The sequence below is a fragment of the Panthera tigris genome, chromosome B3 (assembly GCF_018350195.1).
Source record: "Panthera tigris isolate Pti1 chromosome B3, P.tigris_Pti1_mat1.1, whole genome shotgun sequence".
Lineage (NCBI taxonomy): Eukaryota > Metazoa > Chordata > Mammalia > Carnivora > Felidae > Panthera > Panthera tigris.
The window spans coordinates 115,082,722-115,097,099 of record NC_056665.1 but is presented as its reverse complement, the minus strand read 5'-3'; the positions used below and the strand labels follow the sequence as shown (position 1 = coordinate 115,097,099).

Sequence of the window (14,378 nt, the reverse complement as noted above, 5' to 3'; positions counted from 1 at the left end):
TAGGGAGTGTGGGGCTGTGCTAAGACACCAATGAGATGAAAATGTGGTATGTCACAAGAATTTTTTAACATAAGTACAGTCCAGGGGCTAGGGATGCCCTGTGTTAGGTATGTCTAACCCAGCTTCCCAGTCCATGTAGGGGCCTTGCTATTTGTCATCTTTCATCTACAAATAGTTTTCAGTACGACTCTGGTTTAGCCTGTCCTTTCTGGAACAAAAAGACCAGCATCCAGAGATGCAGCACCACTGGATCTATTACAGTTGCCAAAATATGTGGCAAAAAACAAAGCTTTATTGAACACCTCCTAGTTGCAGTGACTTTGCTGGGCACAGGTGATACAAATGGTAGGAGTCCCTGGCCCTAACCTCCAGGCTGTATCTATAAAAAGATAAACCATTCAAAAAATACTCTGCAGAACTTAGCTTTTCACTAGGTCATTCTTTGAGGGGAACTCAAACGTTCTGGCCAGTGTGGTAGCTAGGAAGCTATTTGTGGCCATGGAAATGTTACAGTCCCTGAGAAGCTAAGCATGATCTGATTATAAGGTTAGGGATAGAAGCCGTGGGACTGAGCACTGTTCACTATTTTATGCCACTGCCCACGCTGAACTCCTGTTCAAGCCCCAGGGTCATATTCTCCACTGACAAGCCAGCTACACTGGCAAGGCTGTGACCTCTACAGTTTTCCTGGTAACCGGATTCTCATTCCTTCACAGATATGATATGGTATATGATATGATATGATATGATATGATATGATATGATAGCCTGATAACCTGATATGATAACCTGATTCCTTAGAAGGTCATGAATGACCAACTCTGTCCCTGCTCCACTCAAATGGTCCTCCCATCCTCATTGCTTTTTCCCTAGTCCCCAAGAGTTACAGGGAAGGTCCGGGGGGAAAGTCAGGCTGCAGGGCTCTGGTGCTCAGCAGTCCCTCCAGTGGCTCATACCTCTTGCTGCTGCTGCTGCTGCTGTTGCGCATGCTCCAAATGCTGCCTTTTGCATGTGGCTGCAGAGCTCTCACCCACTAAGCTCACTGCTTTCCTTATACTGCTGCAACCACAAAGCCTGGGGACACTTTCAAGATGGGACCTTAATGCTCTTTCCTTTTCTTTCTTCCCCTTGTCTGGTATCCATTTGCAAACAGCGCTCCTGTTGTCTCCAGGTAAGAGGTGTCTTGCCCCATCTTTTCTACTTCTTGCCAGTGCCATTATTTAGTTTAAGACCAATGTCCTTTGATTTATTTAATAGGAACTGCGGGCTCGAGCTAACCTGACAAGTTCTCCTAAGGACTGAGAGGTTTATTTCCCTACTTGAAGTAATTGTGAGGAAGTTGACAATTCACTGAGCACCACTTTTGTCAGTGGATGTGGGTGAAGGCATAGCTGGTCTTCTCTAGGACCAGGAAGAGAGTTGAAACTTACCAAAGAGATAGTGGGTCAAGACTTCTGAGTCTTAATCATCTGTCATCTCATGTTGTGGGGCAGGAGCGGATAGGGTCATGATGGGATTCGAAAGAAAATACTTTGATCTTGAGGGAACCGGGGAAAAACAACCAGGAGCTGCTGTGAGAACATGAAACGCACTTTTTAAAGAATCTGGAATTTTACTGATCCTGGAGATGTTGCATCTCATTACAGCTGAGACCTAAATTGCTAGAACTTTGGTTCATTTGTCATTTACCCTTGAAGTCACAGGTGCCGTGAACAAGAAGAAGAATTAGGATATGATGGGTGGTGGGGACAATTATCTGGCTGAAAATAGAAATCTTGGAGAATTTACTGTGGACATATTCGCATGCAGAATCTAGGTTCTGTTGTAGGACATACACCTTCTTTGAGAGCATGCTTGCATCAGTGGAATCAGATCATAAACAACATCCAACTTCGCGAGCAGATAGACAAGCATTTCCAGCATATCAGTAATACTCTAACTCTCAGTATAGACAGCGTGAGCTATACCAGATGTCTCAATGTAAGTTAAGATAACATTTTAAATTTCATCAGGTCTTTGAGCATGCAAAAAATTTTTAAGAGCATTTGAGAAGCAAAACAACTTACGGAATTTGCTAGTATTCAAAATTACATACAGGCTGCAGCCTCGTTTTGAGAAGGGGCAGTGTATATAGTAAGGACATTTGCCTTCTTGGCAGCCTTATACAAGAATAACAATATAAATAGGGAAACCCCTACATTTTTACTTTCTGGAAAACAAAATGACTCTAGCTTCCTTGGCCACTTGCTTCCTCTCTAGACCAACAGGATAAGAACTACCTCTGACTCCATATTTTCCACTCTTCCCCCAGGGTATTAATGCCATGGCATTGGGAGTTACTTCTCCACTTACCTTCTTGCCTGAGAAGGTGTTTGAGCTTCTTTGTTACAACTCTTGCTTCTATGCACCCCCACCGCCAACCACACACATATGCACACAACAAAGTTTGTGATTTAATTTAGGCTTTCTTGTACTTTTAACATATTTGTTAAAATACCAGTAGAAACCGAAATAGGAAAAGAAGGTGTCATTTTCTATATCTTTCAGTCTGTAAACTTTTCATTTAGGAGCCCATGGTTAGACTTAAAATTCATGGTAAATCTCCAATTCTTGTTTCAATTTTCCTGGGTGGACAGGCAAACATGGTTAACAATGCCTGGTGGTGAAAGGTGGAGAGTAGATACGCTTCGTTTTGAGCTACCCCGCCAAGCTCAGGAACCTGGGAGTGAGGGCGTTAGTTAAATCGCCCCATTTCTTCCTGAGGATGCCTGTAGAGCATTCACAACATCTATTCTTGTCTGGCCTGGCAAGCTCTTTGTTCCTCCAATATTTGTTCAATCTTTCATCCTATTCATATTCTCTCTCTATCACTCTCTCTCTCTTCCCCCTCCCCCTTTTCTGAGATCTGAGAGTTTGTTCAGTCAGCCCAAATGTCAAAATCACCTATCATTTATTCTCTTCACTTGAAATTCTCAGTAATTACATAAACAAATTATCAGAATCATTATGGTCTTTTAGATTTGAGACTTATCACTCTCTCAAGAAATTAATTTAAATGTAAAGGAATGATAATTATAAAAATAGGAAAAGGCAGGAATTACTACCAAACCAAGACACTAAATCAGAGTTGATTTAAAGGCATGTGAATCAATCACTTAACCGATCTATATGGAGTACCTCTGTGGAGCTATGGGAGAGCCAAAGATAAAGGATTGGTATTTGTCAAAGAGATTTTTGCAAAAAGCTAGATGGAAAAACTGACTATCACCACAGGGGTGGACAGGTCAGTAGGTAGATCAATATCTTGCCAGATGGATGTAGTGCCAGATTGATAGCTAGACACGGGGTTAGACAGGTACGTTTATATGTCACTGGAGAGCTCATTATATTGGTATAATAAAGTTCTTGTGGCACATGTAAAGTATGACATGGGGGAATTGGGGAGGGAGGAATAGAATAATACGGTCACTGCTAGGATAGCTATGGTGCCAAAATGTAAAGTCGAGGGAAGAAAAAAGTACCCATGGTTTTAAAGAATCTGTGAGTCTTTTCCTAAAGGCTTTTTCTCAGAGTGGCTTGCAGTCTGGCTTCTAGGATCACTGACTTCATAGCCAGAACCCTGGATGCACCCAGATTTACCTTCATAATTAACTCATTAAAAACTCAGAATCAATGAATTGAATAAAATCAGGCTGCTAGAGGGTGTCTGTTTACTTAGAAATAGACAGGACATTGATCCTTGAGAAATAATTGCTTCCGAAAGCCGTCACCAACACTACCGGGAGGACAGCACCACGGACAGCTCCCAAACATTTTGGGATTGCCTTCTGTGTTTGTTGCCAGAAGCACTGAGTAAAACAGCCAGCTCAGGAATCGTCCACATACTTTCTTACCATCTTCATTCACGACAACTAAGAAAATCCTTATGTAAAACAGGCTCTCTAGTAACTTATACTCTTGGCTTATCGTCTTTCCAGTGAATTCCTTTCCTTGCAACTTCAAGAGCTCAAGTCTCACCTGTCCCTATGTTTCAGCGATTCCCAAGTTAGAGAGAAAAGAAGACCTCCCTGGCCTCTGACCCACTTTGTCCTTGAGATTATCCAAGGACCAAAGGATTTCCGTAGGAGATTCACTGTGTGGAATGAAAGCAATTAAGGAGCTCAATAAAAGAATTAATTGCATGTAAGAATGTGGACTTGGAAGGAAAGATGTTTAAATGATCTCTGAAAGAAACAGTCTGCCAAGAGCAATTTCCTAATCAAAGGGGAATAAAAAGATTCAATCTCTATTTCACTCTAATCCAGAAAACATGTCTTCATGGTGAAGTGGTCTCAAAATGGACTCACCAGCTGAAGTGGAAAATTTTTCCCACCATGCAACATGAGAAGGGACCACTGGTAAATGAGTCAAGATGCTGAGGGATACAGGGAATGCCTCAAAAGAAAGTAAAGGAAGAGCTTCCTCTGGATTTTGATTGAACAAGTATTTCTGTTCCAGAAGAAATGGGCCTGGTTCCTACAGAAATCCTGGGGATCTTTCATTGGAAAATCATGAAATCTTTCAGGAAATCTTCCAAGTTCTCATTATGAGGATGACATTCACTTGTATGGAGTGTAGATATTCCTCCTTTCTCCTTTATAGAGGGCACAACCCCAGTGGTGTTGGAAACAGATGTTCATGGGAACCAGTAGACATACCCTTTTGATTAACGTGTGGTTCTGACCCCCAAGAATTTTTACATTAAGTAGTTGAACGGTCAGGCCCAGTAATTCAAAATTGTTAAAGCCTTTTGTTCCCAACTCTCCAATATCTCACCAGATGACATGGTGACTTTCCTAGGTGCTGTTTCTCCAAAGGTCTTTGGATCAGGTTGCTCACCCCGGTATAAAATGGAAATAGGAATGTTTATCCCAGGCCTGAAAGGGACCCTCTCATGGTCTGATGGTTATAAAATGTTCAGCATGGTGTAGAAAGAGTCGCTAAAAAGTACACAAAGGACCCATTCTCAAGAGCAGTTTGCTTTGTGCCCACTACCCATGCCTCACACTCTGACCTTTAGCCTCCTAGGGAGTGGCGAATGTGCTAAAGCTAGTCTGATTTTGTTTTGTTGCAGAGGTGACAGACAGGAAGCTGACTGTGGAGGAAGAGGAGGCCAAGAGGATAGCAGAAATGGGAAAGCCAGTACTGGGCGAACACCCCAAACTAGAGGTCATCATTGAAGAGTCCTTTGAGTTCAAGGTCAGGCTATAAGTGAGCTCAAATTGAAGAATAGGGTAATGTGGTGGGAGATAGAAGTTCTGTTCCAGTTTCACCACTGAATGTGTGAAGTTGAAACTGAACAAATCATTTAACCACCCAGGGCCAGTCTCCCCATTTGTAACATGGAATGAATAGGGCCGGCCATTTAGATCCTAGGAACATTGGGAGGAAACAACATATAGAATAAATGGGCTATAAAGCCCCTGGATGTATTATCACTATTGTTAACTGCATTTTAAAAACAGAAATTCTAAAATTTTCTGCTCCGGGGCAAAGTTTATTGATCTCATTACCGTTACGCTCTACTGTATTGCTCTAAGTATCCACTATCCGTCATCACAACCAAAGAAAAGGGAAGTGGAAAGACTGACCCAGCAGATATCATCCAAGGCCATTACTTTGAGAATCCATGTGGACATGCCTGGAATGCAACAGTTCTGAGCGTTCTAACCTCATGATTCCAAGTTTTTCTCTCCCTGACAGAATACGGTGGACAAACTGATCAAGAAGACAAACCTGGCCATGGTTGTGGGGACCCATTCCTGGAGGGACCAGTTCATGGAGGCCATCACTGTCAGCGCAGGTAAGAGGGTCTCAAGACGGGTACTAGCCTCACTGGGAGAAGCAGGCAACACCAGAGAAGGGAGAACACAGCCCCATCAGCAGCTACCAATTTCTGGGAAGGCTTCTGTGCCCCAGCTCTAGTCCTTGATGTTCGCCTGTTTCACTGGGTCACTTTGGAAAAGAATCATGGGGTAGCTAAAAAAGCATGGCTATTTCTGGTTTCAAATCCTGGCTCCACTGTGTGACCTGGAACAAGTTATCCTCCCTGAACCACAATTCCCTCATTCGAAAAAGGAACCATTTCGACCTTTCTCAGCAAAGTAAATAGAATGATAGCATCTGGTACCAACACAAACTGATTAAAATCCTGTTTCCATTATTACTTCCTCTCATTACTTTGGTCCTCCTTTTCTGTAAAATAGGGGACTCTTCTGATTAGACATGTGGGGGTCCGGAGTTTGTAAAATCTGTGCCTTGATTTCTGACAGACCTCCACCCTGGATGATTCCAGACCTCTCCTTTGGCATGTACTGACAGATTCCCTCAGTGGTGGCCCACAGCACAGCCAGGGTCCCAGGCGAGGTCTCACCGCCACCGCCAATAGCGCCTCCTGGCATCACCAAGGCCCCCTTGTACTGCCCAGCTCCACCAGCCTTGTCTGCTTTTGTGAGGCTTTGTCGTCATAGCAACAACCCACAGGGTCATATCCCTAAGGCCCCAGAGCCAGAGCAAAAGTACGGCCAGGAAGACAGGGTGGCTGTGGCTGCCGCGGCTGCCCCACTTTTCATGTCGCCTGCTTCAGATACTCCCAGTTTCCCCTCTGGTGACCTTGCTTTGACCCTACAGAGACAATAAACAGAATATAGGCCACGTCATGTAATCCCCTCCTTTCTCAGAGGGGGGAACTGAGGTTCAGAAACAAGAGGTGATTTATCCCCAGCTTATGGATGCTCTTCCTGGCAAAGCTGTGACTGGAACTCAAGCGTCCTAACTCCTCCTCTTTCACAACCCAGCTTCCTCCGATGGTGTCAAAACCTTACAGAGGTTGCCCTGGACAAGGTGCCAGCGTGCCTCAGCGCATCCTCTTCTCCCAGACTGCTGAATGGGCAACTCTGCCCACATTTCCTGGCAAGGACCATGGGGCCCATGCCTGCTCTGTCCCATGGGATATTTGGAGGATGGCGCGGGCTCTCTGGTATGCCTGCATGATCTGGAATGACAGCCGCCCCTCTGGGGACGGATAACAACCAGAACCACGAGGTTATTGCAGCAGGCATATCAGGAAAATTAGGCACTCCACCGGTGTCCAGCGAAGAGGGGACACACAGCTGATTTCGCTGTTCTTCACGCAGGCAACCTGACGCGGCCGGCTCCACCCTCCTCTGCTTCATTGCCTTGGCCCTCCTGTGTTCTTCCCCCAGTCTCTTTCTCTCTCTCTCCCTTTTCTCCCTATTCCCCTGTCCTCTGTTTCCCAGTCTCCCGCGGTGCCCTGCATTCACATCGACCAGTGGGGCACCCCAACTCAGGTCCCGTTTCCCAGCTGTTTTCTGGTGCCCGTGCCCTGGCCCACACCACTTCTCAGGAGAGAGCTGAGGTCTCCTGCCAGCCAGTAATGCTTGTCATGTGGGTTGACTCGACTTCCTCCTGAGTGGGGATCTGACCTTGCTGCCCTCTCCTGGGCCTGTTTTCTCTTGTCTCCAGCAGGGGACGAGGATGAGGACGAGTCAGGAGAGGAGCGGCTGCCATCCTGCTTTGACTACGTCATGCACTTTCTGACGGTCTTCTGGAAGGTGCTGTTTGCCTGCGTGCCCCCCACAGAGTACTGCCATGGCTGGGCCTGCTTCGTTGTGTCCATTCTCATCATTGGCATGCTCACAGCCATAATCGGGGACCTGGCCTCCCACTTCGGCTGCACCATTGGGCTCAAGGACTCAGTCACGGCTGTTGTGTTTGTGGCATTCGGCACCTCTGTGCCAGGTAAGAGTGAGGGGTGCTCGGGTTTGCAAAGAGGATATTCCCGGGGTCAGGTGACCCCTACACTTTGCCTCATTATCTTCCTTGCTGTCTCAGATCTGAGCTTAACAGAGCCTCTGCCCCCTAAGGTGCACAAAAGTCAAAGGGATTCCTGATGATATTGCCAACGAGGGCTAACATTTCTTGAGTACTTCTGATGTGTCACCCACTGTGTATGCTAAGCAGTTGACACGTTTTATCCCTGTGATGCTCACCAAAACCCTATTTACTAGACATAGTTGTCATCCCCACGTGACAGATGAGAAAACTGCGGCGCACAGAGTTAAGTCAACTGCCCGTGTAAGTGGTCCACTCTCTTAACCTCCACGTTGTATGAGCGCCACAAACAACGTAATTCAAAGAACATAGATTCTGCTCTTCTTCCATTTCCCTCTGGCGGTCTCTGAGATAGAAGTTTGGCCCAGTTGAAGATGCCACGTTCGAAATGTTTCCAAGCATTCTTGACCTCCTCCCTTCGAGGGACACCTGTGGGGTACAAAGCGTCTCCTGGCGGCACAGGAGAGGCAGCTTTAGTGAGCTGTTGTCGTTGCATGTGATGAATCACACCTTTTTTTTTCTTATAAACACCCAAAGGCGAACAGGAACAGGCATGAATTTATTCGTTCATTAGACAAATATTTACTGAGCCCGATGCAGTTTTGTGCTAGTTGTTGAGGCAATCGTGGGAGGCAGGGCAGACGTGCTCCCCTCTCTGAGTGGAGTCCGTCAGCTAGTGACAGAAACCATATTCAACTACTGCGGTTGAAACCATCTCGATAAGTTCAATGAAGGGCAAGTAGAGATGCTGTGCAAGCATAAAACAGGGGGCCTGGGCTGGATCAGGGATGGCTTCCAAGAGAGGCTTATGGAAGCTGGGCTGGAATGACAAGGAGCAGTTAGTAGGCAGAGGGCTGTGTTAGCTTCGGCTTCTTACTTGGTTCAGTTGGGTGTCCAAGGCATCTGAACCTGAACTCCTGCCAGGGTGCCTCCCCACTGCCACAGCAAGGAAGAGAGCACATCCTCTGACAAGGGGGTTCGGCTGAGTCCCATCAGACAGGACCCTGCTGGCTGGACCTAGGGAACCCCTTCCCGGACTGAGAGAACACATCCTTTTGGAGGGTAGCTAAATTGACATCACCCTCCAGGAAAACCTCTTCCCCAAGCCCCAGCACAGAGCAGTGGGATTATGTCTACATTAGTGATGCAAGAGAGTTGGCTCTCCTGGAAATGTGTTGGGTGGTGGGAAATTAGACAGATGATCCATGGAAGGCTTTGTGGAGGAGATGCCCTGTGATCCCTGTTCTCCGGGCCTCTGGGGACTGGAACTATCAGAGGGGAAGGAGAAGAACTGTCACAGGGGAAAAGGAACACATGTGGGTAGAAAGTGCAGAGGATCAGAGGTGAAAAATCAAGGTCATAGGCAAGAAAAGGCAAGAGGTTTTCTCTAGGAGATCTGAGAAAATTGGCAACAAGGAGGCAAGCCGGGACAAGCGGGCAAGGAGGGAGCTTGGGGCACTTCCAAGTCCTTGCAGTTGGTCCAGGGAGCAGCTGGCAGCATTAGGGGCTTGAAAAAGGTTATGTGATGGTCCGCTTCGCTGATTTCGTGGCTTGGCCTGAAACTCTCTGGATGAAGGATGACGATAGACAGAGGACCCTTCCATGAGGTTTTTAGGGCCAAATGTCTTGTTAATTTCCCCTGTGACCTTGGGTAGATTCCTTGACCCTTATTTTCCTTACCTGTGAAGTAAAAGGGTGGCTAGATGTCCCTGACAGTCCTTCCAATGCCTACAATCCATGCCAGCATCTGAAGTCAAACAGCTTGAGGGGCTCTGTGCCCCACATAATAACTACAAAGGCAGAGCCCTGTCTTCTTTGAGCCCATACCTCACGGTTCCCTGGTGTGTCCTCTGTCCCCGTAAATCCAGCACCTAACACACTGCTGAGTCCGGGGGCATCGGGTCACGACTGTGTTCCGTGAGAATGCCCCACATGATGGTTATAATCAGGCATCTACACAAAGCAGCTTCCCAGGAGGCCAAGGTTCCCTGGGGGAGATGGTGGGATAGCAAACTCCCCTTACTAAAAAAATAACCCCAAAGGAACAGCAAGCCCACTCAGTAAATATCAGCACCAGCAGGCCCTTAGGGACTGTTCACACTCCAGCAGATGAGGAACCTGAAGCCCAGAGAAGTGGGGTAACTTGTCCAAGGCCACACAGCCTGTTCATGACAGAGCCCTTGCCTCTCCTTCCTGAGCTCAGCCTTCTGGACACACAGGTGGGCCCTCCACGTCTCAGGCTCCTTCCAGCTCCTGCTGTCTCTGCCCTTTTCCAGATATGTTTGCCAGCAAAGCCGCTGCCATCCAGGATATGTACTCAGATGCCTCCATCGGCAACGTCACGGGCAGCAACGCCATCAACGTCTTCCTGGGCATCGGCCTGGCCTGGTCCGTGGCCGCCATCTACTGGGCCCTGCAGGGACAGGAGTTCTACGTGTCCGCCGGCACGCTGGCCTTCTCCGTCACCCTCTTCACCATCTTCGCGTTCGTGTGCGTCAGTGTGCTCCTGTACCGTCGGCGGCCCCACCTGGGCGGGGAGCTGGGCGGCCCTCGTGGCTGCAAGCTGGCCACAACGTGGCTCTTTGTGAGCCTGTGGCTCCTCTACATACTCTTTGCCACGCTGGAGGCCTACTGCTACATCAGGGGGTTCTGAGCCACAGCGCGGGGCCTCCGCAGCGCAGGCCCCGGACTCCTCCTGAGAGAAGGGCGCTTCGCCCCCCTCTCCGGGTGAGCAGCCCCCGCAGAGGCAGGGGCCCAGCCCCAGGAACCTCACCCGACCCAGGCCCCGGCCGCGGACTGAAAGGGCAGAGTCTTGACCAACCGAACAGAGTGGAGGAGACACCCACTTTACAAAGTATTTAATTCAGTACAAACCAACAACAGCAACAAATCCACCTCCTCTCCATCTTCCCACCCATGTCCCCGACCCACCGCAAAGGTCAGAGCCTCTCACCGCCTTTGGATTATTCCTTTGCTTCTCCTTCCCCGGGGACAGGGCGTCGTCCCCTGTCTGTCCGGTCCCGCTCATCCCTGCTCTCTGACTCGGCTGGCCAGGATGGAAATGAGGCCTATCCGTGTGGATGCTTTGGGGCTCCCTTTTCGTTTCGTGGTAGTCATTGTTGCGGTTGCTTTCGTTTTCATTTTCCCGTCAGGTGTTGCTCACTGTTTGTTCGTTGTGTCTTTTCTTTCCGAAGTCAGTAACAGGTGCTGTGAAGGAGCTCGCGGTCTGAGCCAACAGGTAGATGCAAGGATTCTCAGCCGCACTCTCTCCCTCTTGCTGGGTCTCTCGGCTTCATCAGGGTCCTGCCCCCCAGGCTCCTTTTCTTCTGAGCGGGAGAGTGAGGGTGTTTGGGTGGAACTATGTTTCCACACCTACGCAGGGCGCGGAAGAACGGGCTCGGCCTGAGATGGGGGCAGGAGGAGCCTTATGTGCTTATGTCCAGATCCAGTTTAAAACACAAGGTCATGGTTCCCTTCCCTGCCTTTCCAGTTGATTCTGTCTGCCTCGCTGTGTCTGCTGTGTCCGTGTCTTTATGTTTATCCTTCTGCAGGAAGACCCGCCAAGCAGGAGATGCGGGACAAAAATAGGAATGGTATGTGATGACAGAGGAGGGCAGCTGGGGAAACAAAAGGAGTAGATGGCTTCTCGAGTATCTTTGGCTTCGCATCGGAGGCAGAGAAGAGCTGTCCACCTAGCGAGATCTTTAAGAGGAAAGATTGTATTTAAAATGTCAGTGCTTCGGAGAAATGTCAGTTTCACCACCCCCTTGCTCTCTAACATGCCACACCAAGAGGTCTGACTGTATTTCTCGAGGTAATGCAAAAACTTAGAGGTTGGTAAGAAAACAAGGGGCTCCTTCCACCTCTCCTGGACCCTCCGGTCACGTCTGAGAGCATTTTCTCAAGAGAAGAACTGGAATTTCTCATCTCTCCCACATTCCTGCTTGTTTTTAAACCTCATGAAGCTCTTTTTCCAGCCTGTGGGCCGTTTCTTGCCCCAGTAAAGAGGAATCTTAGTTGTTGTCATCCCATGGAGACTGGGTTTATAGAAAAAGAGATTGCCGTGGCCTACAGACCTTTTCCCAACAAATTTGAAAAGGACCTGGCTTTAAAACACACACACGCGTGCACACACACACACACACACACGAACACACATATGAAATCATCACAAAACTGCCCACAGATCTTTAGGCTTTCTGCATTGACATAAATACATTTTTTAAGGGGAAAAAAAAAAGAAATTAAAAAACACCTGTTTAATTTTAAACACATTTTTTTAAGAAAAAAAAATAACTAAAAAAGAAACAGTGCTCATGTCATAAGCTATGTTGACAGTTGCCAGTGGAAATGTTGGGTTGGTTTAAAAAAAAAAATAAAAGCTATACTTATATCTCTCTAAATACAGCTTGCTTCTCCCATGTTTCTTCAGGAAAAGGTCCAGGGAGCCACGTGGGGTTTCTTCTGGAGCAGATGTGGTTGAGGTGAAAGTGTCTTCTCCTATTTGTATCTCCTGTTGGCATCTGTTGTCCCCTCAGATGCTGGTGTGCCAGACCCAGTATTTTTAAAGCAAAAAAATCCTTCAGGGAAATGCCACCTGTCAGAAGCTAGACGTTTGGACACTGGGGTACAGAGGTAGCAGAACTGTGGTGATTACAGGAAAGAGCCTTTTGAATCAGAGAGGCATGGTGGGGCAGGAGTCCATCCGGGCAAACGGCGCCCTGCATTGATCACCAAGAGGCGCATTCGTTCATGCGTTTACTCGTCGCCCATTCCATAGGTGGATTTTGAACACCTTCTATGCACCGATCTACACTCTGGTGATACAAGGAAGACCTCAAGCAACTCATAGTCCAGAGGGGGAGGTAACACTTTTTTAACCAAGACTTTTTTGGTTACGAGAAACAGAAGCCCATTAACTTAGCCCGAGAAGTGGAGGGGGACAGTGCTGCAAAGGGCCGGTGGGGGCTCTTGTGGAAGCCAAGGCAGAACCACAGCTGGTGATGGGGTGCTGAAAGCCCTCAGGAACCAAGTCCACTCTCCCCATTCCCCAAGTGGCATTGTCCCCCCGGTCCTCGCTTCCTTCTCTCCATCACCAGCTGCTTCCCCTCCCTTCTGAGGTGCTCCCTCTACTGTGCTTGTCTGACACAGGGCCAGGCACTGCCACCAGCCCTGACACTGTGTCGTGAGTGTACAGCTCCATTCCCCCAACCGACTGGGACATCCCTCTTTTTCTCTGAGCGTGAATTCTCAATGGAGTGAATGTGACCAATCCCCCCACCCCTATCCTCAAAGGGCCACTCCCAAAAGGCAGAATCCTCTGTAGCTGGCTGCATCATGGTGCTGGAGTGCCTGTGGATTGGTAGCTTTGTCCGAATTCCTGGTCTGAACAACTCAGGCAAGAAGAGGGGTGACAGCATTGTATGTGCTATTGCCCTTTCTGAAAAGCGAAGTGATGGGAAGGAGCCTCTGAAGCATATGAACCAGCAAGGTAGAAATAAAAATTACCTTTCTATGCCATGAGTGCTCTAGGAATGTCATAAACAGGTGCCATGGGAAACACCCAACTCAGCCTGGAAGCACTGGGGAAATCATACGGAGAATATAACCTTTAAGTAGGGTCTTGAAGGAAGAATACAGTGATTACCTTGGTGAGGGGGTTTGGTGCTGAAGGAGAGGCAGAAGGAAGCGGCACGCTCCAGGGCACAGGGATAGAACAGGATCTGGTGTGGTCCTGGAATAATGATGGTTGGCATGGCTGGCAGATAGAGTTCAAGAGGACACAGAACAACACAAGAAAGTAGGCGAGGAGAAGGGTTTGGCTAACGGGCTCGCTTCGTTCTTTGCCAGCCACCACATTGACAATGAAAAATGCCCTTTAGCTGATTACATGGTAGTTGTAACGTCATGAAATCCATTCATACCTATCATTCCCCCCTTTTGAGTCATTTCTGGGTTATCTCGATGTTAGACTCTGTCAAGGGAGAAGCTGGGATAAACCAGAGAGAATGGGAAAGAGGGTTGAGAAGAAGAGCCTGGGAATCTGAAGACCTGGGTGCCGGTCTAGATGCCACCACTGCTTAGTTCCATGGACTTGCACCGCTGTCTCCATCTGGGTCAGCTTCCTGAACTACACATAAGGTCCTAAGAGATGGCCTCGGAGGTCTATTGTATCTTTAACACTGGCATTCTGGAATATACACACTAAGTGATGTGTGCGTGTGCGTGTGCATGCACGTGTGTGTGTGTGTGTGTGTGTGTAACATCAAACTGCCTATCCACCTTATCTGACGGCACTGCAGATGTCCTTTTGAAATACCTTGGCCCTGTGGTCTGTGTATTAGTGTGAAAAAAGACACTTCCAGCCATTGTGCACACGTCCATCTTCAGCACTTTTTACTGCCTGAGACACACATTCCCATTCCCTTGATTCATTTCTTACTTAGGCTAATGGTAGCTGCTATAACAAATAAGCCCCAATATTG

General features: G+C 47.9%; 1 protein-coding gene across 5 annotated transcripts in view; it reads left to right on the top strand.

The window, feature by feature from the left end:
- SLC8A3 (solute carrier family 8 member A3) overlaps positions 1-12,245 on the top strand; it is a 145,294-nt gene extending 133,049 nt beyond the window's left edge. For 4 of the 5 annotated variants that reach the window (XM_042990008.1, XM_042990007.1, XM_042990010.1 and 1 more), the window contains 4 exons: positions 5,114-5,238; positions 5,743-5,842; positions 7,525-7,800; positions 10,170-12,245. In XM_042990008.1, the coding sequence (XP_042845942.1) occupies positions 5,114-5,238; positions 5,743-5,842; positions 7,525-7,800; positions 10,170-10,546 (878 nt within the window). In that variant the 3' untranslated portion in view covers positions 10,547-12,245. The remainder of the gene's footprint in view (positions 1-5,113; positions 5,239-5,742; positions 5,843-7,524; positions 7,801-10,169) is intronic. The other variant, XM_042990009.1, reaches the window with a different exon arrangement.
- Positions 12,246-14,378: the final 2,133 nt, after the last annotated feature.